Source organism: Mesoplodon densirostris, chromosome 9 (assembly GCF_025265405.1).
Source record: "Mesoplodon densirostris isolate mMesDen1 chromosome 9, mMesDen1 primary haplotype, whole genome shotgun sequence".
NCBI classification, from domain to species: Eukaryota; Metazoa; Chordata; class Mammalia; order Artiodactyla; family Ziphiidae; genus Mesoplodon; species Mesoplodon densirostris.
The window spans coordinates 12,913,952-12,937,636 of NC_082669.1; the positions used below are offsets into that span (position 1 = coordinate 12,913,952).

Below are 23,685 nucleotides of genomic sequence, written 5' to 3' on the forward strand. Positions count from 1 at the left end.
TTTCCTTTGCCTAAGATTGTTCAGTTGCATCGACAACCATTTGTTAAATGTTATTCTTTCTTCATTGATTTACTTTTGCACCAGTATAAAAAATCAGTTGAGTATATTTATATTCAGGTCTATTTCTAGTCCTGTATTCTGGTCCATTGACCTGTTTATCTATCCCTTCACCAATAGCACACTGTCTTGATTACTGTAGCTTTATAGACAGCTTTAATATTGAGTAAAATGATTCATTTTCCTTCATTTTTTGTCAAGATTGATTTAGCTCTTCCAGGGCATGTTCCTTTTCATATAAATTTTAGAATGAGCCTGTCTATATCTACAAAAACCTTGCTTGGATTTTGTTAGGAATGTTTTACTATGCTGTCTTCCATTTTACAAATAGAGTGTGTCTCTCTATTTATTTGTTTTCTTTTATCAGCATTTGGTAATGTTCTTTTTGAGGAACCTTCTTTAGCCAATCTTTAAGAGTAAGTCAGCTTGTAATAACTTCTTGTAGTTTTCTATCATCTGAGAATGTTCTCAATTCCTCTTCTTTCCTGAAAGGTAGCTTTATCGTTATAAAATTTCTGGTTGGTAGTTTTTTTCTTTTAGCAATTGAAAAATATTGTGTTACCTCCTTTTTTACTCTGTGGTTTCAAATGAGAAATCCACTAGTATTTGAACTGGAACTCCCATGTAAGTAATGTGTTATTTTTGAGGTTTTGTTTTGTTTTGTTGTTGTTCTGTAGGTTTTGTCTTTCATGAAATTTGGAGGGTTTTCAGCCATTATTTCTTTAAATATTATTCAGTCTCACTATCCTCTTCTCTTTCTGCGATTCTGATGATATAAATGTTGGATCTTTTGTTTTTGTCCCACAGTCCCTGAGGCTCTGTTATTTTTTTCTCCCTCCCCCCAGTTTATTTTCCCACTGTTGTTCAAGTTGAATAGATTCTATTTTTTTGTCCTCAAGTTCCTTAATTCTATCCTCACTGATTGCCACTTTACTATTGAGCCCATCCAGGGAGATTTTTATCTCTGTTATTGTGTTTTAAGTTCTATACTTTCTATTTGATTCTTTTTTTTTTTTTTTTCTTTTTGCGGTATGTGGGCCTCTCACTGTTGTGGCCTCTCCCGTTGCGGAGCACAGGCTCCGGATGCGCAGGCCCAGCGGCCATGGCTCACGGGCCCAGCCGCTCCGCGGCATATGGGATCCTCCCAGACCGGGGCACGAACCTGTATCCCCTGCATCGGCAGGCGGACTCTCAACCACTGCGCCACCAGGGAGGCCCTCTATTTGATTCTTTTGCATAACTTTTTGCTGATATTTTCATATTTTCATTTACATCAAGAAAATTTGTAATTGATTCTGTAAGCATTTTTATGACTCTGCTTTAAAATTCTCATCAAATAATTTGAACAACTGATTCATCTCAATGTTGACATAAGCTGATTACTGTTTCTCATTCAAGTTGTGATTTTCTTGGCTCTTGTTATGAGAATGATTTCCAGTTGTATCCTGGACACTTTGTGTATTATGTTAGTAATCTCTGGCTCTTCTTTCAGTCTTTCATTTTAGCTGGAAGTTACCCTTTTTAGGTCTTGCACATGTGTGGTGACCTACTTTTGTCCACTGCAATTCCAGTGGCAGTTTTTCAGAGTCTTTACAGTGTTACTATCGTCTGCTTGGTTTGTCTTGTGCCATTGGAGTTCTCACTGTTTCGTGCCACTGCTGCCTGAGGAAGTAAAAGGGGTTTCCCCAGGTTGGACCTCCAAGTATCTCTCAGTGGAAGGGAACGTGTGGTGGGATCCCCTTACCAGAGCCTCACCCATTTCCCTGATATCTCTGGGGTAGTGAGGAGATCCTCAGGCTACCTGGGACAAAGATGTTTCCTAGACCATGTCACTTACTGTAACTGGGTTCCTTTTTCCTCTTCTGTCTGTTTGTTTCTAGTAAGACTTTGATTCAATACTTTGTAAGCTTTTATCTACAGATGTCTTCATGTATTGAATATCCCTAATTAATAAACATTAGATAATTCCTTGTTTAATCAAATACACAATGTGCTTGGTTTTCCACACTTCTGTGTGTGTGTGTGTGTGTGTGTATGTGTGTTTGTGTGTGGGGGGGTAGTTTTAGGTGGGAAGAGACGAAGAAAAAGTCAAAATAGCAATAGCAGAAAGATGTTTTTGTAAACAAAGTTTTTTCATGTGGGGTCCCACTGGGTAAGATTAAGAATGCCTTTTTCAAAAAGAGGCATCCATTAATTTTAAACACAACATATTTTCAAAGCTGACCTATCATCATCGTATCAAGGTCTTGAACAACTTAGAATAGACTCAGTTTGAAAATAGATGATATATGCCCATTTTGAACAGAGACAGAAACACATGACAATGACTTCCATAGGTTCTTTCCATTTTCTCTTAGTTTATGTATTTAACTTTGCTAACAATTAACTAAAAAGCTGAGTGCTTGCTTGAGTTTATTTTTCAAATCTAAATTTAAAAATAATGCAGGAGCAATCATAGGAGAGAACATTAAATTGATGGCACTTATTTTTATTTGCTTATTTTTATTTTCTGATAAAATAAATAGTTTTCTTAATAGGCAAACAACTTTTTGAGGGTCAGCATAATCGCATCCAGGATTTAAATGCTATTTCTGAGCTGGAAGCTAACTCTGATGTGTGTCCTGCATAAGATGCCTGGTTCAGTGAGCAAAATGTGCATCGTGTCACTTTGAAGATAAAGTCATGTCTCCTAGGATGCATTGTCAACAAGCCTGATGAGATACAGCATTGGTGCTCTGATTCTCTCTTTAGTTGTGCTTTGACTTTCGAGTCCTTTCGGTTATTCTTTATAGTCTGAAGAAATCACAGCTTCTGGCTATTCTGTACTGTTTGACTAGTTATAGAAGCCTGTCAGTTTTCCAATACTGAAAGAATCTACAAAATAAGTGAAATGACCTCGGGCATTATTTCTGATACCCATTGTAATCATCGCTAGATTTAAACTTGAGGTTTATAGACAGAATTGCGCATTTAAACGTGAGAATTTCTCTTTTGGCTGACAGGCAAACTTGGAATTTGTTAGACTCTCCTTTGCTTAATTTTCGACCTAGGGAACGAGTATTACTCATTGATTTAAAGAGTAATCTCTTTAATAGAGTAAGACCCATGGCAAAATCCACAGGGATGTGCTGTGTATCTAGTCCATGTGAGTCATGCTATGGGTTATAACATGGTTTTCTTAAAACACAGTGGCACATTGTCTGTTTCTTTCATTGTAGAAATAAAGGTGTTCTCTGACTGTTTATCTTTTCTTTTTCTGTCAATGCCAATTTTTTGCTTAGTTTTTTCTATACTTCAGAAAGTCATTAAGCTAGTATCACTTAATCTTAAATAGTGTTTGCTTTTCTTTTCTTTTTTTTTTAAGGATGAATACATTGTAGAGGTTTTGGAAGTTGAGAAGTTTCTTAGATCAAATTGTCTTTCCTTAAAATTAATTGATGCTGTGAATAAGAAATGATTTGGGTGTTTTGTTTGCTTTTCATTTCAAAATACTTTCTTGTTTTTCTTCCTTAATGTTTAAATTGTACAGAGTAAATCCTGTATTGGTAATGACTTACTAAAGATAGATGCTCTTCCACTCTTCTTATTAGTTGTAATTGCTGATGTAGATTATTGTGGGGCTGAAAGATTTGTAACACAGCAGGTTATTCATTAGCAATTCCGGGATGAAAACTCAACAGAAAATCATTTGAATCTAATGATTGTTTTAAGTTCTGACTCCATAATGCATGTAACATTTTAAATTCCTAGATACTCTATGTATTTCTGTTCCTGAATTAAAAGCATTCCCAAATAACCCATTCTACATATTATTATTATACAACTCCTATGAATACCATTGTCTAAGTACAACAGACAACACAAAATTACATCCTTTCAGAAGATGTACACTGTAAATATATGTAGGCTTTTTCATTTCTGGTAATTTCCTAGGATATCCTCTGCAATGTCACCTTCTACAAACAATTTAATTTTTCAAAGAACATATATTGATATGCATGATCATATTTGTAAAGACTCAGCATATTGTTTACGAGTCAGAAAATGTTAATCTCTCAAATATGTTAATTTAGTATCTTTCAAAATACGAAGTTTAACCCCGTTAATACCGTGTCTTAAAATGCTTATATAGGGACTTCTCTGGTGGCACTGTGGTAAGACTCCACGCTCCCAATGCAGGGGGCCCAGTTTCGATCCCTGGTCGGGAAACTAGATCCCGCATGCATGCCTCAAGTAAGAGTTCACATGCCACAACTAAGGAGCTGGCAAGCCGCAACTAAGGAGCCCACCTGCTGCACCTAAGACCCAGCATAACCAAATAAATAAATAAATAAATAAATTTTAAAAAGTTTTAAAAAAGGTTTATGTATCTGACAATTGTTTTTTGTCAGTATAACCAATTAATTCATGAAACAATAGGAGATTAATAACCACATTTTTGATAAACACAACGGTTGTTTCATTTAAAACAATATATATACATATATGTATACATATATTTGATTTGGGAAAAACAAAAAGTCATGGAAGTGGCAAATACATTGTGTGAAAGCCACAACTGGCTGGATTGCCTTTTGATTAAGCCACTGACTTAAATTTGACAAAAGCCATAATGTCTGTCCATTGTTTTAATTAGGGTTTCTAAGTGTGTTCTTTCCAGTGGCAATAAGCTTGTTTCTTTAAATGTAGATACAATTTAGAATGTATACCTCAAACACTACTAGAAATTTAAGAAAACCATAAAACTGGTGGCTAAAAGGCCACAGAGATCAACAGAAAAGTTCTCACACTTTAGTGATTTTTCTTTAATTTTCTTTACATTTCCTCTACTGTTATTTTTGTAGTTACTTTCTCTTGCAACGTACTTTGAGTCTCTGAGTATCCATTTCCCCAACTTTAAAATGGAGTTATTAATAGAACCTACCTCATAGGGTGGATGAGAGGATGAAATAAGTTAATGTATGTAAAAGTACTCTCAGCATACTAAGTACTAATCCTGGCATACTGGAAGGGCTTAACAAAATTGCTTTCTTAGCATCATTATACAATTTGCAAGACCCTGCTTCCAATTCTAGAACTTGTTCAGTATTCTAAAACTCAGCTACTATGAGTCACTCTTGGTAGAGCTTATACATTATAAACTGGATTTTCTAAGTTGAATGTTCCTTTAATCTGAGCATTGTCGTTGTATTCTCAACCTCATCCGCTGGGATAAGATTCTCTTAGATCTGAAGCTAATGGTTGCTGTACCTCCTTTGTGAATAATGTTTCTTTAAATTCTACCATACCTGATGTGGTGCAGTTTAGTCCTCCAGTAATAGCCCTATGGGAACAGGGGTCCCAAGATGAGCAGGTTTTGGGCAGCCAGATTGTAAGCTCCTCGTATCCACCTTATACCTCCTGGGGATGCTAAGCATGGTCTGAGCATCTCCTTGTTAAAGATGTTTCTGAATTGGCTGGAAGCCTGAGCTAGATGACCTCTAAGAGGGCTTCCTACCAGTCTGTGACCAATCTGCAGCAGGGTCAAGGAACCCAGGGATTTACAAGGCTGTGTTTAGGAGTCCACCAATAGAATGTTTCAAAGTGATTTCTGCTTGACTGACCACCATTTCCAAAATTACCACTCAGTTAAGATTTACCCAAATGAGGCAAAGCTGTTTGTGTACGCTTCAAGTCATCCATGTCTAACTTTGCATAACTGACGTTCTGAGCTTTGTGAAGAGTTTATAAATATTCAAAGATTCATTTTTGGCAGTCCTGTAGGCATGAAGAGTTGCTAAATGTGTTGTTCATTTAAAAGATAGTGATGCTTCACTTACTTTCTCGCAATAGGTACTTTCTTTCCACCTTTAATTTATATATGGCTTTATCTTATAGCCTCTAGTGCTGCAAAAAAAGTAGTCAGCATTCCTGAAAGGGAGGACTACACTTCAAAGAAAAAAACCAAAACATAGCTAATTACTGTGATTTTTGATTTGAATAAATAGATTAATAAATTTAATCTACTCCTATATGCCCTGTGACCATACAACTTTGAATCATTGAGAACAGTGAAATAGTTGACATTTTTAATCACTCACCACAATGCCTGGCACTTTAAAATATTGAAACCACAGGAGGAAAGATTTAAGGTACATGTCAATCTGTAAGTGCTTTGGCTTTTGTGAATTCTGCACAGTACAGACTGATCTGTGTTCCTTAGAAAGTGTCCATCTTTCACATTGAAATGCTTTAAAAGTTTGGAAATATTCCACGAATTGTAATAATTTTGTACATTTTCACAATACTAGAGCTTAATTTGATGTTTTAATCATTTTAATTTAAAAAATCTATTTCAACCTAAAGTGATACATCTGACATATGATAATACATCTATAGTAGTTATGGAATTATGCTTAGAATAGCCTGTTTCCTTTATAATTTTTCTCACTCATGGATAAATAGTCCGTAAATTATTCAGTTTTCCTTCCAAGCATTCTTTTCATTGAGAAATGCCTACAAGCTAGTAAATAGTGAATTTGACATCACTATTTTGGTATGATTCTGTGATGACTTCTGTTATACCTAATTGTAAGCAATTAAAATTTGTAAAGAGAGAATTTTAACTTTAAGAAAATTTTATCAGTTGTCTAAAAAGGCAAACCAGAGCCACCTACAATATTTTGATTCACTATAAATCCTAGTTCCTTTAATTTCATCTGAATCTCTTGATTCTATGATATCTTAAAATGTCAGATATATAAAATGACAGATAATTCTTTACCATCAACTGCACATTCTAACAATTTAGTTTACTTTTTTTATGTTAGAGTATATTATTTATTTGTTTTATACAATAGTTCTTAGTTTTGGAATCAAACCCACTGTTTTATTTTCAAATCTGTGTTAATCTTTAGGCATGTGGGAATATTCTATAATAAAAGTGACCTAGTAAAGCTGTGATTCATGAAACAAAATCAATTAATTACATGATAATATTCTAATATGTTTTTAGAAAGCTGTTTAAACTTGGTTCACTTGCTTTGTACAATCAACTAAGAAAAGGGTTTTCCTTTTTTCCAAGGAATCTTTCTGAGCCACACTTTTAAACACAGAAATATTTAATAGTAATTTCTCAGTAACAGACCAAAATATTTAGAACTCAATAGGAAGAAAAGGGAAGTGGTTCTTATCTGAATTCAAAATTTAATAGGAAAAATGACTCCATTTAATCCATGTCCTTGAATCTTCCTCAAAACTAATCCTACTGTCAGTTTATTTTTCATTCAGCTCATCCTCTTAAATATTTAAGCCTTTGTCACTCAAAAATTCAAAGGAAGATGTATGCCAAGAGTTCTTTCTCTAAGTTTTTTTCTACATTCTTAATTATAATGAAACTGTAAGGTGGGAGAGGAACTGATTTTGGAGATTAATTTGAATAATAAGAAAATTGGGAAAGGTCCTAATTATCATTTTCTCTCAGTAATTTTGTTCTTGATAATATTAAATATATTTAAATTATGTTGTTACAGAATATATCTGAAAACTAAATAAATTCTATTCTTTTTTAAGGATTTACATAGGAGTCAGAGTGTATGAGGTTGAGGACAAAAACCTGAGAATCTAACAACCTGTTCCGTCATTACCAGATAATCTTGACTGTTTGCATGTCTCTGGCATTAATGTAAAGATTGAGCTGAACACATTCCCAGGATCTCCAGCCTTTAAGTCTCAGGGGCATTGTGCACACCCTGGAAAAATGTGACGGTTTTTTTCTTTCTAATTTCATTATATGACTTCCCATATTTATGCACTGGTTTTGTTTCATTTGAGCTACTAGGCGTGTGAATCCTCAAAATGCCTACTATACAGTCTTAATTTCAAATTCTAGATCTTAGCATCAGTTTCTATAGCCTAAACATGAGAGAAAGAAACAAAATTGATTGAATACCTGTTGTGTGCCAGGAGCTATGCTAGACTATGCATCTTTCATCTTAACCCTTAAACAACAGACCCGTGAGGTAGGTGAGTAGTCTCATTTCACAGATGAGAAAGCAGACTCTGAGTGTAAGTACCTAGTCCAAGGTCACAGAGCAGTTAAACAATACAGTTGGGATTAAAATCTCAATATTATTGACTCTAAAGCATATTCATAAATTTTTATGAATATCGATAAATGGAATAGATCAACAAATTATTAATATACTGCTACATTTTATAAGTCCATAAAATTTAAGGATAGCACGTTTTATGTACAAATAAAATATTACATGGGAATGGTGAATGAAAGTAATGGTAAAAATTATTTTACTTAAATGTGAGAGTTGTCTTTTTTTTAAGCTAAAGAATTTAAGACTTCTTGAATATTTATCAAAATTAATGAAGTGGAGCAGAGCTGTTACTCTCTCACGTTGTCTTAAATTGCTTGACTTCCTCTGCATTGTGCATTTTGTCTAAAAGAGAAAAGAGCACAATGATTAATGCACATATGTTTTATGTTGTTAAAGTTTCAAAAGTGATAAAACTGTTTTCACAATGGATTAGAAAAATTTTCCTTCTTCTGGAAAAAAGTAATGAACTACATAAATATAAAAATCAAAAGTGGCTGTAAATGATGAATGCTACACTTTCTCTGAAAAGTTATTTTTCTCTGATGGGAGAAAAAATCAGAAAACTGATCCTTTTGCTTTGTATAAACTTAAATGAAAATAGTTTCTGGACTTCCTTTCAAATTAATATTCAGCACACAAATTACTGAGCACTTACTATTGTATCTAAGGCAATATGCTAGTTGCTGGAGATACTAAAATTTATAAGACATAGCTTTGACCATCAAGGACATTACAAAGACTAGTTATATTTTTTGGTCTAGCATGTTGCGTAGTTATGAATACAACCTGAAGTTATCTAATAGCATCAAACAGTTCGGCTAGTAAATACAATAGAGTTGAGGCAATGTCAGAGCATATGTACTAATTAAATGGTCTCCCCTTATTACCATACTCTAATTACATTAAATGGTATCAGAAGTATAGTTAATTTTCACTTCAAAAGCCATTGTATTCTTTTATTTGTATAATTAAACTACAAGAGCTGTAATACATTCAAACAGAGCTTGTACAGGATTACTTAAATGATAGCATTTTGCTTTGGGGCAAACAAATAAAACATTTCCAGAAAATGCAAGTAATGTGTTAATTAGGCAATGTTCACAAATTGTGAAAATGCTCATTTATATCATTAACAAGATTGTATTTCATTTGCCTATTTATTTTTTATCAAGTATACCATCTTAATATTCTTGGCCTTACATTTTTATAGTAGAGTAAAAGATTGTGCCAACTAGCACAATTTTAAATCAGATTTTACAGTTCAAATTTTCCCTGATAATCTAAGGCTAATTTACTGTCATCAGGGAATGATGTATATAGTGATGCTGATTGGTATTGAAACTCCTAAATAATATGGCACTAAGTATATGTCCACACATTCAAAGATATACATGAAATATTCCCAAATAAAAACTGTACTCATATTTTATCCATGATTTTATTTTTCATGTTTCTCAGACTTTTCAGTTGAAGTCTACTGAAGGGATAAATAGGGTGTAAGTCTAAGGAATCCTTTCAGTATTAGGTGTGTTAAAATTAATGGGAAAGTCAGGTCTTTCAAGGGAAGTTCGGTCAGTTGGAAATGCAGGAATGGGGTTCAAGGAAGAGATATAAAGTAGAAGAGACCAGAAAGGAAGACCAGAGCTCTGAGGGATGAGATAATCCATGTGCTGTGTAGGCCTTGTTGAAAAGCTAAGAGGAGAAGTTAATTACTCAGTGTCAATTAAGCTGTGGAAACAAAGTCCTTAAGTAAGGGATAAGGATGATCCCCAGTGTAGCAGAAGTGAAGAACAAAGATAACATGGAAAGAGTCACTGGGTTATGGAAAAAGAGGGGTTGAAGCTAGGGTAATTAAGGCAGGATTGAGTAGGGGGAAATGAAAACTTTTAGTGCTGATTACATATCAAATAATTTGATAAATTATAAAGAATTAAATATGGTAGTAGATTTGACAGCAAGGTCAGATCAAGTTTCATTTGTTTTAGTGTGCTATTTTTTTTCTACAAGATGTTTATATGATAGAAGGACACTCAGTTATTCATTATGTCAAAGAGCATATATTTATGGAACAGATTTTTTGTAAAATGAAACATTATTTAAGCTACGTTAGGGAAAAAAGAAAATAATAAAGAATAAGAAGCTTTCAACTTAACATAGGAAAAATGAAGATTATTGGGGTCAAGAATTGATGGGATCATGGCCGCAGATAAAGAAATGAGACTACTTAAGGGAATCTGAGGACCAGTGACTCAGGAAGTTAAAGAGTTCTAGTCTCTAGGCTCACATAAGATCTTTTATAACAGTGTATTTGTGGATACAGTGAGAAATAACTATATAGGAAATATCCATTGCCTCAAGGAAGTGTTGGAAAACTCACTCACACACAGTGTTCTCAAGCCAGTGTGTATTTGTGTGAACCAATAGCTCTACAGAAGCAGAAGGAGAGATCGTGTCTGCTTAGGGAGACCAGGTAGGGTATGAGGAAAGGTTTGGCATGGGTTTGGCCTTAGGAATGGGAAGTACTCCAACAGGAGTAAACTAGGGGAGGAGCAAAAGCCCAGGAGTGTATAGTGCTTAGCAAGCCATAAGTTGAATAGAAAACTAGAAGCATAGATTTTGTTTAGAGGATTAGTGGATGAGGAAAAGCTGGATGAAGACTAGGTGCAGGCTGCAGAAGGCCTTGAGTACCTAGAAAAGGGTTGATGCTTTATAGGGCAGGCAGTACTGAGCAGGGGAAAGCAGAATCAAAGAGCTGCTTAGGAAGATTTCTCTCACCACAGGTCTTAATAGAGAAGGGGAAAAAAAAGAACTCGTGGTAAAGTGTTATCATCTGAAATTGTATACTCTCAAAATGAACCTCAGATTGTGTACTCTGAAAATGAAACCTCAAAAGTACACTGATTTTTCTGAGAGGTGAAATGTTCATAAGAAATTATGAGTATTTGCAAGGACAATTGAGGAGAAGTAAAACTACTTGTGTTTATAAGTGATTTCCTAATGAGAATAGAAATATAAGTAGGAAGTGCTTCGTGGGAAAGACCATAGGAAATGAAAATAAAATGGTGGTTCTTACTTGCTAATTAGGACAGAATGGCACCTTCAGAAAAATCACAGTGGTTAGTATTACTGTTCTCTCTGGGAGGATGGACTCTTTTGTTCATCTCGTCCAACTGAGGAATTGTATATTCTTCCTTTGAATTTGACTAATTAAATGTAAGAATAATTTTAAAAAGAGAAAAATGTAGAAATGGTTTACCAGGAGCACTCTAATAATGAAAATCATTGCCAAATTATTTAGTAATATTCTTATATTTTTCAACACCTCTTCACGTTTGGCAATTTCCTATGCAACCTTGGAAGTAATGGGTAAGAATAATCTCCTTGTCTGGGAAGTCACTGATCCAAATTGAATGAAAATCTTGAACTCAGGCATATTTAAGATGCTCATTATGACCTCATATAAAAAAGCTGTTACTGGCATGTGAAATCTTTAGAACCAAGTAGTGATTGAACCTCAAAGGTTTATTTTTAAAGAAGACTCCTTCTTTTTCATAATTCTTAGGTTTTTTAGAATATATCCAGGAATGAAGCATTATGAAAATGTATCAATTCTTAAACTTAGCAAATTCAGTTAGTAGCACTTTTTTATGCCTCAAGAGAACATCAAAATCCAGGCTCCAAGATCTGTACTCTTTTCTTCTAATGTGGATACATGTATGAATTTTCTAGGACTGCTGTAACAAAGTACCACAAACTTAGTGGTTTAAGAACAACATAAATTTATTGTCTCACAGTTCTAGAGGCTGAAAGTCTAAGATCAATGTGTTGGTAGAGTTGGTTCCTTCTGAGGGCTGTGAGTGAGAATCTCCACCATGCCTCTTATCTACCTTCTGATAATTTGATGGCAATCTTTGGCATTATTAGCTTATAGTAGCATCACCTTGATCTCTGTCTTCATCTTCACATGGCATTTTCCCTGTGTATGTGTCATTGGTGTCTACATTTCCTCTTTTAATAAGGATACCAGTCATATTGGATTAGGGCACACCCTACTCAGTATAACCTAATCTTAACTAATTACATCTGTAATGACCCTATTTCCAAATAAGATCACTTTCTGAGGTACTGGAATTTAAGACTTCAACATGTGGATTCACCTTGTAACATAATTCAGTCCATAACAATATGTAAGTAAAAAATGGATGTGGACATTATTGTGAGTCATCCTGTAGATCATCTACTCATTTGAGATCTTCTATCTCGTATAGTGAAACAGAGAAATTAAAGGTTCAGAGGCAACTTTTATCAGAGGAGGGATGTTTTCTGTAGGTCTCCCATTGGGAATCATCTCCTCACTGGCTGCCCTAACATCAACCCTTACCTCAGCCTCAGTTCTCTAGCATACTCTTTCCCTGAGTCCCCTGGGAAAAATATCACTTTTATATTACCCTCTCAATAAATTTTGGTGGCTCCCTGCTAACTTCATAGTAAAGTCCAAGCTCTCAAATATTCCATTTAGAGTCTTCCACCCACGAAAGCATACCTGTCATTTTACTCCTCTCAATTTTCACACGTACAAATCAAGTGTTCCAGCCAAACTCAACTTCTCACCATTTTCCGAGCAAACCAAAACATTTTAAAATTTCTGCACCTTTGTTTATTACAACTATTTTTGAAACCTCTTTCTTTCACTCATCCTGTAAGCCTGGCTGAAGTTGCACATCCTTCACGACACAGTCACTGTGCACATGAGGTGTCTGCCTCTCATTCCTGTAGCACACATGGTCTGTGAAGTCATTTTGAACTAATTTTTGTTTGTATTGGTTTTTTTCCTTTACATAGTTATGTCTTATATGTCTTACCTCCCCACCTGGCTTGTAAACATCTTGGGAGCAACTATATTCTATTTTGTTATTCATAGAGTAATATAGGTTGTCAAACATTATTGACACAGTTAGGACTGATTTATTGTGCCTTTTCTTACCAGTGAAGTACACAGTGGCTGTTTTATTGTTTCACTTTGATTTGTTGTGCACCTACAGTTAGTTGCTAAAATCCTAGTTCACAGAGTTCCACATTGTCTCATATAGAGTTGGGAGTCAAGGGGTTTGGATCCATCCTGTTGAACTAGTTCATTTAGTCCTCATAGCTTTAGTTACCTCATCTATAAAACACGGAAATAATGCCAATTTAGTTCTAAAGTTACTCTCAGATCTAAAATTCTATAATTTAATAGTTTATACATTATATATCATTCAAATTGAAATCTCTATATAAAGCTAATCGGACACTGGAAGCTTTTATACAGATACCTGGATTGATAGATTGATGAGCCTTGTATTGCTAGTTTCGTTCTTTTTTTCTGTCAATGCTGATGACAGTTTAGTGATCCTATTATTTGTTTGATTTTATAATTCTGGCTATATTGAAAATAGTCTTGAAGTGACCTATTGAAAATAAAAAACAATTAAAAGGTAATTTGGAGGTAATTTCTGTGATGATATATAAGAAATTACTAACAGTCATTAGCCACAGAGAGCAGGGATGGGGAAATGAGGGGAAGTGGACTTTTCCACTTTAATCAGATTTTAACAGTACACATTGACTTCAAAATTAAAAAGAAGAATAATTAGGCAGTTTGAAGGCCAGTGCTATTTTTTAGAGATGGAATATCAGGCTGGCAAAAATCAAGAATAAAAAAGTAAAAATGCCTCCTCCCTCCTTCTTAAGGGTTCTTAGAAGCAAGATGCCAGAACAAAGTGTCTGTGGAGTACAACAATAGATTTGTTAGTGTCCTATCATATCATAATATTCAAAGTGTTTCTTCATGATCCTTAGTAAAGAGACTAGTGTTTTGAAATTGAAGGGAAAGTAAAACAAACAAGAAACCCAAGATTAGCCGAACAGTACGTGATACTTGGTACCTGAGTTGACTTAATTACCACAAGTGGATGAGCACTGAATATGACTCTAGATTCCCTGGAAACTTAGACCAAAAAAAGCTATCTTGGGCTCTACCCTTTTAAATGTGTGATAGAAAAGAAGCACGTAGGTAAATCTATGGAAGAAAACTGTCCTTGTATTGACTGAGAGATAAAATCTTTTTTTTTTTTTTTTTTTTGCGGTCTGCGGGCCTCTCACTGTCGCGGCCCCTCCCGTGGCGGAGCACAGGCTCCGGACGCGCAGGCTCAGCGGTCATGGCTCACGGGCCCAGCCGCTCCGCGGCATGTGGGATCTTCCCGGACTGGGGCACGAACCCGCGCCCCCTGCATTGGCAGGCGGCCTCTCAACCACTGCACCACCAGGGAAGCCCTATTTTCTTTTATAAGGGATATTAGGGCATAGAATAAATCATGTCTTTATCTACAATTTTGTAATAGATATACTTTGTTTCAATGAGCATTTCTTTTATGGAGGCTCTAGTAGTGCTGAGAGCATAATACTGCATCTTAACACAGGAGGGGTTTTCTTGCATAGAACAGAAAACAAGGCCCAGGACCTTTGCTTTCTGCTGATGTAACTTTTGAAGTTGGAAGAATTAAAATTTCTGGCTCATTATTGTATCCATAAGATTGCCTTGCAACTTCCTTAAATATGTCATTATGAGATGAGTAAGCCATGTGAGATTAGGAGAGGGAAGAACCTCTTAGTTAGGTATGCCCTCTGTGTGGAGTTCCCATTGGGAGTCAGTCTCTATTGCAGTAGGAATGTATCAGAAAGGCAGAGGACATGTCCAGAAAGAGTGGCTTCACTAATTAGGTAATAGAAGCAAGAGGGGCTGGACCTGAGGAGCAGAACTATGGTCCCCAGCACTAGGATAGCAAGTGTTTGAATGTAAGAAGTTATCCAGTTCTCTCTTCTGCAGCAAGGTAATTCAGGGTTCCCAGCACCTTGCCTGTATGTTGGGGAAGAAGTTAAGGCAGCCCTTGGAAGTTCACATCAGTTCTAGCTGTTGAAAATTCAACTGAACAGTGTAATTCATTAGAACTATAACCTGCTAGAAATTCAAGTTTTGACCTTAAGCAGTCCAGGTTTAATCATACCATCATATAAGGGAGTTCCCCATCCTGGTCCTCATGAACTGGCTTCTTCTGGCCACCACAGTATCCTTAGCCAGGAGTGATGATCTTAATGATTCATTGCCTTTCCAAGGTAGGGGTATTTCCATAAACAGGAATATGCTCACCTCCTTTTCTTTTTGTCGATGATGGGCTGCTTACAGCAGCTTCTGAAGGCCAATGTAGGAGTTAAATACTTCTTCACTTGTATTCTTCCATTATCTTGTCCAACAAATACTCAGTTCAAGAGATCTCACATCTTGCTTAAAAGTTATGGGCTTTTTTTTTTAACATTCATGTTTCATTATTTCTACCAATGTCAATGTACAGAATGAAGGAAACTGACATTTATTAATGTCTCATCTCTTGCTCTATATTATTTCAGGCATTTCTTGGCTCAGTGCTTAAAATGTAAGTGCTATGTACCCAAATTTACCTTCATGTAACCCTAGACTTAAGGGTCTTTCCACTAGAGTCCTGTGTTGTCAGATGCAGGCAAATTGTCAAGTTCACTGGATATGTCTGGTAAATAGTATTTGTAATAGGTTTGAGTTAATATTGGTTCAGTAGGTTTTGATTTCCCAAAGATGACGCTATGCAAGAGCTCCCTTAATGTACAAAATACCTTAGGTTAATGACCATCCCAGGGATTCAGGCTTGGATCAGAATTTAAGGTAAATGAATGAAGATACTGAGTTGTAATTCTTGGAAAGCAGTTCTGGACATTTACACACACACACACACACACACACAAACACATCTCTATCTCCCCCCATCATACACACACTTAATAGGAAATTAGGCACACAAAGCCTTGTCTAGGAAAATTTAATCATTTCAATAGCTAAATAATAAAAAAGAACTGGCAGACGATTGGTACAAAAATATTACTAGGGAAAAAAAATTTCTCACCAAGCTGACGGGTAATCCCTGTGTTGGTGTGATGTGCTAGCTTGGAAGTGTTTTCTGCCGCTGTCATGGTTCATTCGCTAAACTGCATCATTGCTGTGTCCCAGAACATGGGCAATGGCAAGAACAGGGACCTGCCCTGGCCCCCGCTCAGGAATGAATACAGGTATTTCCAAAGAATGACCACAACCTCTTCAGTAGAAGGTAAACAGGATTGGGTGATTATGGGTAGGAAGACCTGGTTCTCCTTTCCAGAGAAGAATCGACCTTTAAAGAACAGAATTAATATAGTTCTCAGTAGAGAACTCAAGGAACCTCCACAGGGAGTGCATTTTCTTGCCAAAAGTCTGGATGATGCCTTAAAACTTTCTGAGCAACCAGAATTAACAAATAAAGTGGACATGGTTTGGATAGTGGGAGGCAGTTCTGTTTATAAGGAAGCCAGGAACAAGCCAGAACATCTTAGTCTATTTGTGACAAGGATCATGCAGGAATTAGAAGGTGACACAATTTTTCCAGAAATTGATTTGGAAAAATATAAACTCCTCCCAGAATATCCAGGGGTTCCTTCTGATGTCCAGGAGGAGAAAGGCATTAAGTACAAATTTGAAGTATATGAAAAGAACAATTAATGTGAAAATGTTTTCTGATCTATTTCAAGCCTCCTTCTCCCCCACCCCCAAAAAATTATGTATTTTTTCTTGTAGAGACTTTTGTTGACTTTAGATCTGTGTATAATTATTTCTAAACAAAGTACTTTTATTCCGCATCAATCTTAACTAGACTGTGTCAGATACCATTTGTGAAGCATTTCTTGCTGTAACTGTCTGAATGCCCATCAAGGGTCAAGAATAGGTTACCAGCACCTGCCTAAGATAGAATATCTACCAAGACAGCCCAAAGTGGGAGAGTCCCCTGGTAGCATGAGTTGAAACAAAAGCCTGTAGAGCTAGGAGCTAGGCAGTTGGATCCACAGGTCAGAAATGGATTATAAACAGAAGAGCTAGCATTCAGTTATTAAAGTTAGATCAAAAGAGGGACTGTGAATTACCTTATATCACACTTCTGGAAAAAATTCTGTTCACTTAGACTGGGACTGAATAAGTTGAAAACTCCAGGATGTTCCACAGGGATAGTAAAGAGGCAGGTATGAGACTACCTTTTCGGTGGTTAAAGGAGATGGTCTGAGACCTTAAAAAAAACTTGTTTCTGATCTTCAGTGAGATCCCATGGGATATTACAATGACAAAACAAGAATTGGCCTCTCCTTACAAAAAAGAATAATCTAATATCAAGCATGATGGCTAAAATTAAAAATTCAAAGAGGTAATAAATTGAGAAAGGATATGCTAGAAACCAAACTTAGTAAGTTAGAAACTAAACTTCACAAAATTAAAAAATGAAAATTAAAACATTTTATCCATCACATTAGCAAAGATTTAGATTAAGTATCGCCCCCCCAAAAAAATAGCATTTTCTGCCTTATAAATTGGTACAACTTTTTAAAGTGTAAGTTAGCAATATCAATTAAAATTCAAAATATTCTGGGTTTGGACCCAGAACTTCCACTTCTAGAAATTAATCCTGAGCAAAGAAATGGACCCAAGAGTATTTGTTGCAACTTTTTTTTTTTAAACTTGAAAACAGCCCAAATGTTGATTAATAAGAAATAACTAACCAATATGTCTATAAAATGTAGCATCTGCAGCAGTTAAAAAGAATGAAGTACTGGCAGGAAAATGCCAAAAATTGCTAAGTAAAAGAAGCAAATTGTTTATAATACTCAAAATGTTTAATAAATGTTCATGTGTGGGAAAAAGCAAAAAAAAAAAAAAACCACAAAAATATTACTAGGAAAAATATAAAAGAGAGCAACAAGTTTGTCAACAGATGAAGAGCACTTATTATAAAGTATAATAATGGAGAACATATATGAAGGTTGCGACCTGACATTTTATTATGCATTTAAAATTTTGATATGGTGGTTTCTAACACAGTGTTGAAGGAGAATAGCAAAGTTGAGGGCCTGATATTACCCAACTTCAAAAGATACTATAAAGCTAGAGTAATCAAGACTGTGGGATTGGCAAAAATAAATAAATAAATAAATAAACAAATAGATAAATGGAGCAGAATAGAGAGCCCAGAAATAGACCTCCATAAATATTTTCAATTGATCTTTGACAAAAAAGCAAAGGCAGTACAATGTAGGAAAGATATCTCTTCAACAGATGGTGATAGAACAACTGGACATCTGTACGCAAAAAAATGAATCTGGGTGTAGAGCTTACACTCTTCACAAGTATTAACTCAAAATGGATCACTGACCTAAATGTAAATACAAAACTATAAAACTCCTAGAAGATAAGACAGGAGAAAACCTAAATTACCTTGGGTGTGATGATGCCTTTTTAGATACAACATCAAAGCACAATCTAGGAAAGAAATAATGGATAATTCAGACTTTATTAAAATTAAAAACTCCTCCATGAAATACAATATCAAGATAATTAGAAGGCAAGCCTCAGGCTGGGAGAAAATATATGAAGAAGATACATCTGTAAAGGATTCTTACCCAAAATATACAAAGAACCCTCAAAACCCTCAAAACAGTAAGAAAATAAACAACCCAGTTTAATAATGGGCCAAAGACCTTAACAGAATCTCACTGAAGTAGATATACAGATGGCAAATAAGCATATGAAAAGATGCTCCACATCATATGTCATCAGGAAATACAAATTAAAATAACAATGAGATATCACTACATACCCATTAGAATAGTCAAATTCTGGAACACTACCACAAATGCTGGTGGGGATGTGGAAAAACAGCAATTCTCATCCACTGCTCTGGGAATGAAAAATGGTGCAGCCTCATTGGAAGACAGTTTTTGGTTTTTCTCACAAAACTAAACATACTTTTACAGTTGGATCCAGCAATCCCACTCCTTCATATTTAGCCAAAGGAGTTGAAAACATGTTTGCAATAAAACTTGCACATGGATGTTTATAGAAGGTTTATTCATAATTCCCCAAACTTGGAAACAACCAACATGTCCTTCACTAGGTGAATGGCTAAATAAAGTGTGGTAAAGCCAGAGAATGAAATATTATTCATTGCTAAAAAATGAGCTAAAAAGCATGAAAATACATGGAGGAAACTTAAATGCTTAAATGCATATAATTAAGTGAAGCCAATCTGAAAAGACTACATATGGTATGATTGCAACTCCATGACATTCTGGAAAAAGCAAAACTTTGTAGACTATAAGAAGATCAGTGGTTGCCAGGGCTTAGAATGGAGGGAGGGATGAATAAGCAGAGCACAGAGGGTTTTTTTGTTTTTGTTTTTATTTATTTTATTTTATTTTTTTTGCGTTACACAGGCCTCTCATTGTTGTGGCCTCTCCTGTTGCGGAGCACAGGCTCCGGACGCACAGGCTCAGCGGCCATGGCTCATGGGCCCAGCTGCTCCGTGGCATGTGGGATCTTCCCGGACCAGGGCATGAACTTGTATCCCCTGCATCGGCAGGTGGACTCTCAACCGCTGCGCCACCAGGGAAGCCCAAGAGGATTTTTAAGGCAATGAAAATACTGTAAAATATAATGAGGGCTTCCCTGGTGGTGCAGCGGTTGAGAGTTCGCCTGCCGATGCAGGGGACACGGGCTCGTGCCCCGGTCTGGGAAGATCCCACATGCCCTGGAGCGCTGGGCCCATGAGCCATGGCCGCTGAGCCTGCGCGTCCGGAGCCTGTGCTCCGCAACAGGAGAGGCCACAACAGTGAGAGGCCCAAGTACTGCAAAAAAAAAAAAAAAAAAAAAATTATAATGATAGATACATGTCATTGCACCTTTTCCAAACACATGTAAAGTATAACACTAAGAGTGAACTCTGAGGTGAACTATGAACTTTGAGTGATTATGATGTGTCAATGTAGATTCATCCCTGCTAAAAAATGTATGAGTCTGGTGAGTGATGTTGATAATGGAAGAGCCTATGCATGTGTGGGAGCTGGGGTTATATGGAAATTCCTGTACCTTCCTTTCGATATTATTGTAAAACTAAAAATTCTCTAAAAATTGTCTTTAATTTTTTTAAAAAAGAAAGTTCTTCTGTGAACAAAGACCATGAATAATAAATACAAGAACTCAAGAAAGAGAAAACAAAGCAGTAGGAGGAAATGGAGTGTTAATTGGCAGATTTTAGTAAAATAGAAGAACAAATCAAAATCATCACAGAAATATAAAAGAATTGAAAGGAGCGGTCACGAGAATAGACACTGGAGAAAACACAGCAAGGGTACTGAGGATATAAGTGAGGAGATGCAAAAAAGTAAAATAAAAATGGAAGGTTGATAAAGACTAAGGAGAAAGTGATAGATATATAAACCAGGCAGAGAAGACCCTATATATGCATAATTGGAGTCCCTCAAGGAGAACACCAAAAACAATGGAACAGGATAAATATTTGAAAACATATCTTGAGGAAAAAGTTGTAAAAAGAATAGAATACCTGATCCTATTTATTGAAAGGACATATCATGTACCAGTGAAAATTGACCCAAATCAGTTAACACTGAGACATATTCTTCTGATATGTACCCAAGACATATGTCCTCAAGACATATCATAGTAAATTTATTAGCCTTTAATGATAAAGTTTTCAAATAGCCATGTAGAATGATCACAATACTTACAAGAGGGAAAAAGTCAGACTGTCCTTAGATTTCTCTGTGACACTGAACACTAGAAGTCAGTGGACCAAAACCTTTGGGTTACTTGAGGAAAGGAAGTATAAATCAAGGATTTCATGTCCACCCAAGATTTTTATTAAGTATACAAACAATATTAAATATGGCACAACTCTAGAAATACTGTTCACCTACCAGAGGCTGAGCTTCAGCCAATCAAGGGATAATAGAGAAAAATTTAGCAAAATGACTAGTGATAAGCACTGTATATGATTAACAGAAATAAGACTAAACCAAATATGTGGATCAGATGACAAATCAGAACATAAACTGTATATGCCTTGACAATTTAGAAATATACAAATAAAAATTGGGAGAGTAAGGGAGACAGTATTTTGGCACTTTCTTACAAAACTAAACATGCCGCTACCATATGTAGAATACCACAGGTACAGTATTCACTGAATACCTCGTCTGTAATAGTGTGGAGTCAAAGGATATTGTATAAAGTTGAAAAATCAAGCAATAGAATTCTAACTTGGTATTGTTATATGACTTAACAGTGTAAAGATGGTAATAAACCATCTTTACAATAAAACAATAAAAAAAAGATTGTTTTAAAACTCACACACAATTTCTAAATAGCTAAAATTAGAAATGCTGAACAATTTGTAATGACAACACTGATTTCTAAGAATTGTGCATTAAAAATTGAGTAATCCGGGGCTTCCCTGGTGGCGCAGTGGTTGGGAGTCTGCCTGCTAATTCAGGGGACGTGGGTTCGTGCCCCGGTCCGGGAAGATCCCACATGCTGTGGAGCGGCTGGGCCCGTGAGCCATGGTCGCTGAGCCTGCGCGTCTGGAGCCTGTGCTCTGCAACAGGAGAGGCCACAACAGTGAGAGGCCCGTGTACAAAAAAAAAAAAAAAAATTGAGTAATCCTTTAAACAAAATAATGAGGTAAACATAATATTTCTCTTGAAAAGATACTCAAGATAATTTATGCCAAAACATAACCATAAAACATTACTGCACTTCTCTTTACTTACTTTTGAGAAAATTTAGTATACTGCATGGAATCATGGATAAGTTGAAGGCTATAAACCTAAAAAAAATAATAAGTAGTACAAATAGACTTTTGATAGCCCATACACACTTTTTGTTTGTTGAATTAAAGTGTCTTTTGCTTGACTAAGAATGCTTCTGAAAAGTAAAGGATGTACTCTCCCTTACCAAGAAGTAGGCGTACCTCCATGGATTGATGGAGAAGTCCTATCTCTCAAGGAGCAACTTCAGGGCTCTCCTTTCACTTAATTTGGTTTGCAGAAGAACTCCAGCCTCTTTAATCTCAAGGGAGCAAAAATCTATTACAGAGTGTAACATGGTATACAATATATTTTGGGGGTCCCAAACACTTGTGAGAGTCTGATTAAAGTGATAGGACCTTTCTCCAGGAAATGCACATGTGACATTTTGCCTATAACTGCATGGGGCCCCTGAAGCTCATCCAAAGAGACCTTCTTGGTTTATAGTCCCCCGCTTAAAGACCCTTATTTAAAAAGTTCTTTGAACATAGGCCAGAATCTCTACTGTTGATCTGGCTGGTCAGAACCACAGTCTTATTCTTACTAAAATGAAACATTCCGATACTCCAGCAGTAGTTTGCCAAGGGGAATAATTAATCATTATGGATCTGAAAGGGTATTTTATTCTATTGTAAAATGACTAACATTGGAGAACATTTACCACATGTCAAACCTACTGGTAGACACTATCACAAAGGGAAGTTTCCTGGTCATTTCAGCTCAGTCATCAGTTGTCCTAAAAATAGGTAGAAAGATGTTCCTGGTCACTAGCTTCACTCTCTTGAATATAGCTAAGCATGGTAGTGATGCTGAAGTGAGCATATCCGGGATGTCTGACTAGTAGGCAGACACCACACCACAATTAAGGATTCAGTTACCCCTGTGGCAGGTAGGCAGGACTGAGTCCTGTATTCCATCCTTAGCCAGAGATTAGAATATACTTTGAGAATGAGCATTATCCGACATAGTTTTCTCTGTGGATATTGTGTTCAGTTTGGAGAACAGAGAGCACTTCTGCCAAGCAGATTTTCACTGTTGTGCTTTTTTGAGAGGTGATGTAATAGGTACCCAAGGTAAACATAGCTCAAGGTTTACAGATTCAAGTCATCCCTTTAATTGTATCAAGAAAGACAGATTATCTTGATCTCAAATTTGAAGCAACTCCTCAGATTACTTCATTCAAATCTGGGTGCATCTCTTTCTGTACTGTTGACTTACACTGTAGCTCCTCTTTGCGATCTTCTTTATCTTCATCTTAAGTGAAACCCTGGACATGTATAGGAGTGTGCTCAAAATATTAAACTTGCTACTTGACCCCCTGCAGGGCCAATGCAGCAGAGACTCATATGCTCCAATTTGTTTTTGCACTCCTATAGAATTCACAATGAATTTCACACATCTTTCAAGATATAAACATCACTTGAAAATTTTGTAAATTTGAAGACTCAGTGAACTAAGTGGATTTTGGGTATTTGTCTCATAAAGGTTTTAAGTACTAGGGAAAATAAATAGAGAATAATGTTCCTAGTTACCAAAATCCTCAGTAGATTTCAGTTAATTTTTTTCTTTGTTTGTAACTTAATAACTGAAATTTTAAATTAGCATTTTGTGCAATTTTCATTTGAAATATATTTATATATTATATAATTCTGGGTTTTGAAATTTGTCAAATAGATTTACTCATCTTTTGTCCATTAAGGATGTAGTAGTATCCTTAAGATAATACAGTTACCTAAGTATATATTTTGGGTTTTCTTTTATCTATTTTCTATATTTTTTACTCTTTTTCTTATAT

General features: G+C 35.8%; 2 protein-coding genes across 2 annotated transcripts in view; both read left to right on the plus strand.

The window, feature by feature from the left end:
• The window catches only part of MAGI2 (membrane associated guanylate kinase, WW and PDZ domain containing 2), a 1,346,582-nt gene that overhangs the window by 105,058 nt on the left and 1,217,839 nt on the right, over positions 1-23,685 (plus strand). The window lies entirely within an intron of this gene.
• LOC132496176 (dihydrofolate reductase-like) lies at positions 16,183-16,746 on the plus strand. Its single transcript, XM_060108415.1, has one exon. It carries the CDS (start codon positions 16,183-16,185, stop codon positions 16,744-16,746), a length of 564 nt encoding a protein of 187 aa, XP_059964398.1.

Coding starts and splice junctions, on each gene's coding strand:
- LOC132496176 (XM_060108415.1), top strand. CDS start 16,183: ATGGTTCATTCGCTAAACTGCATCATTGCTGTGTCCCAGAACATGGGC.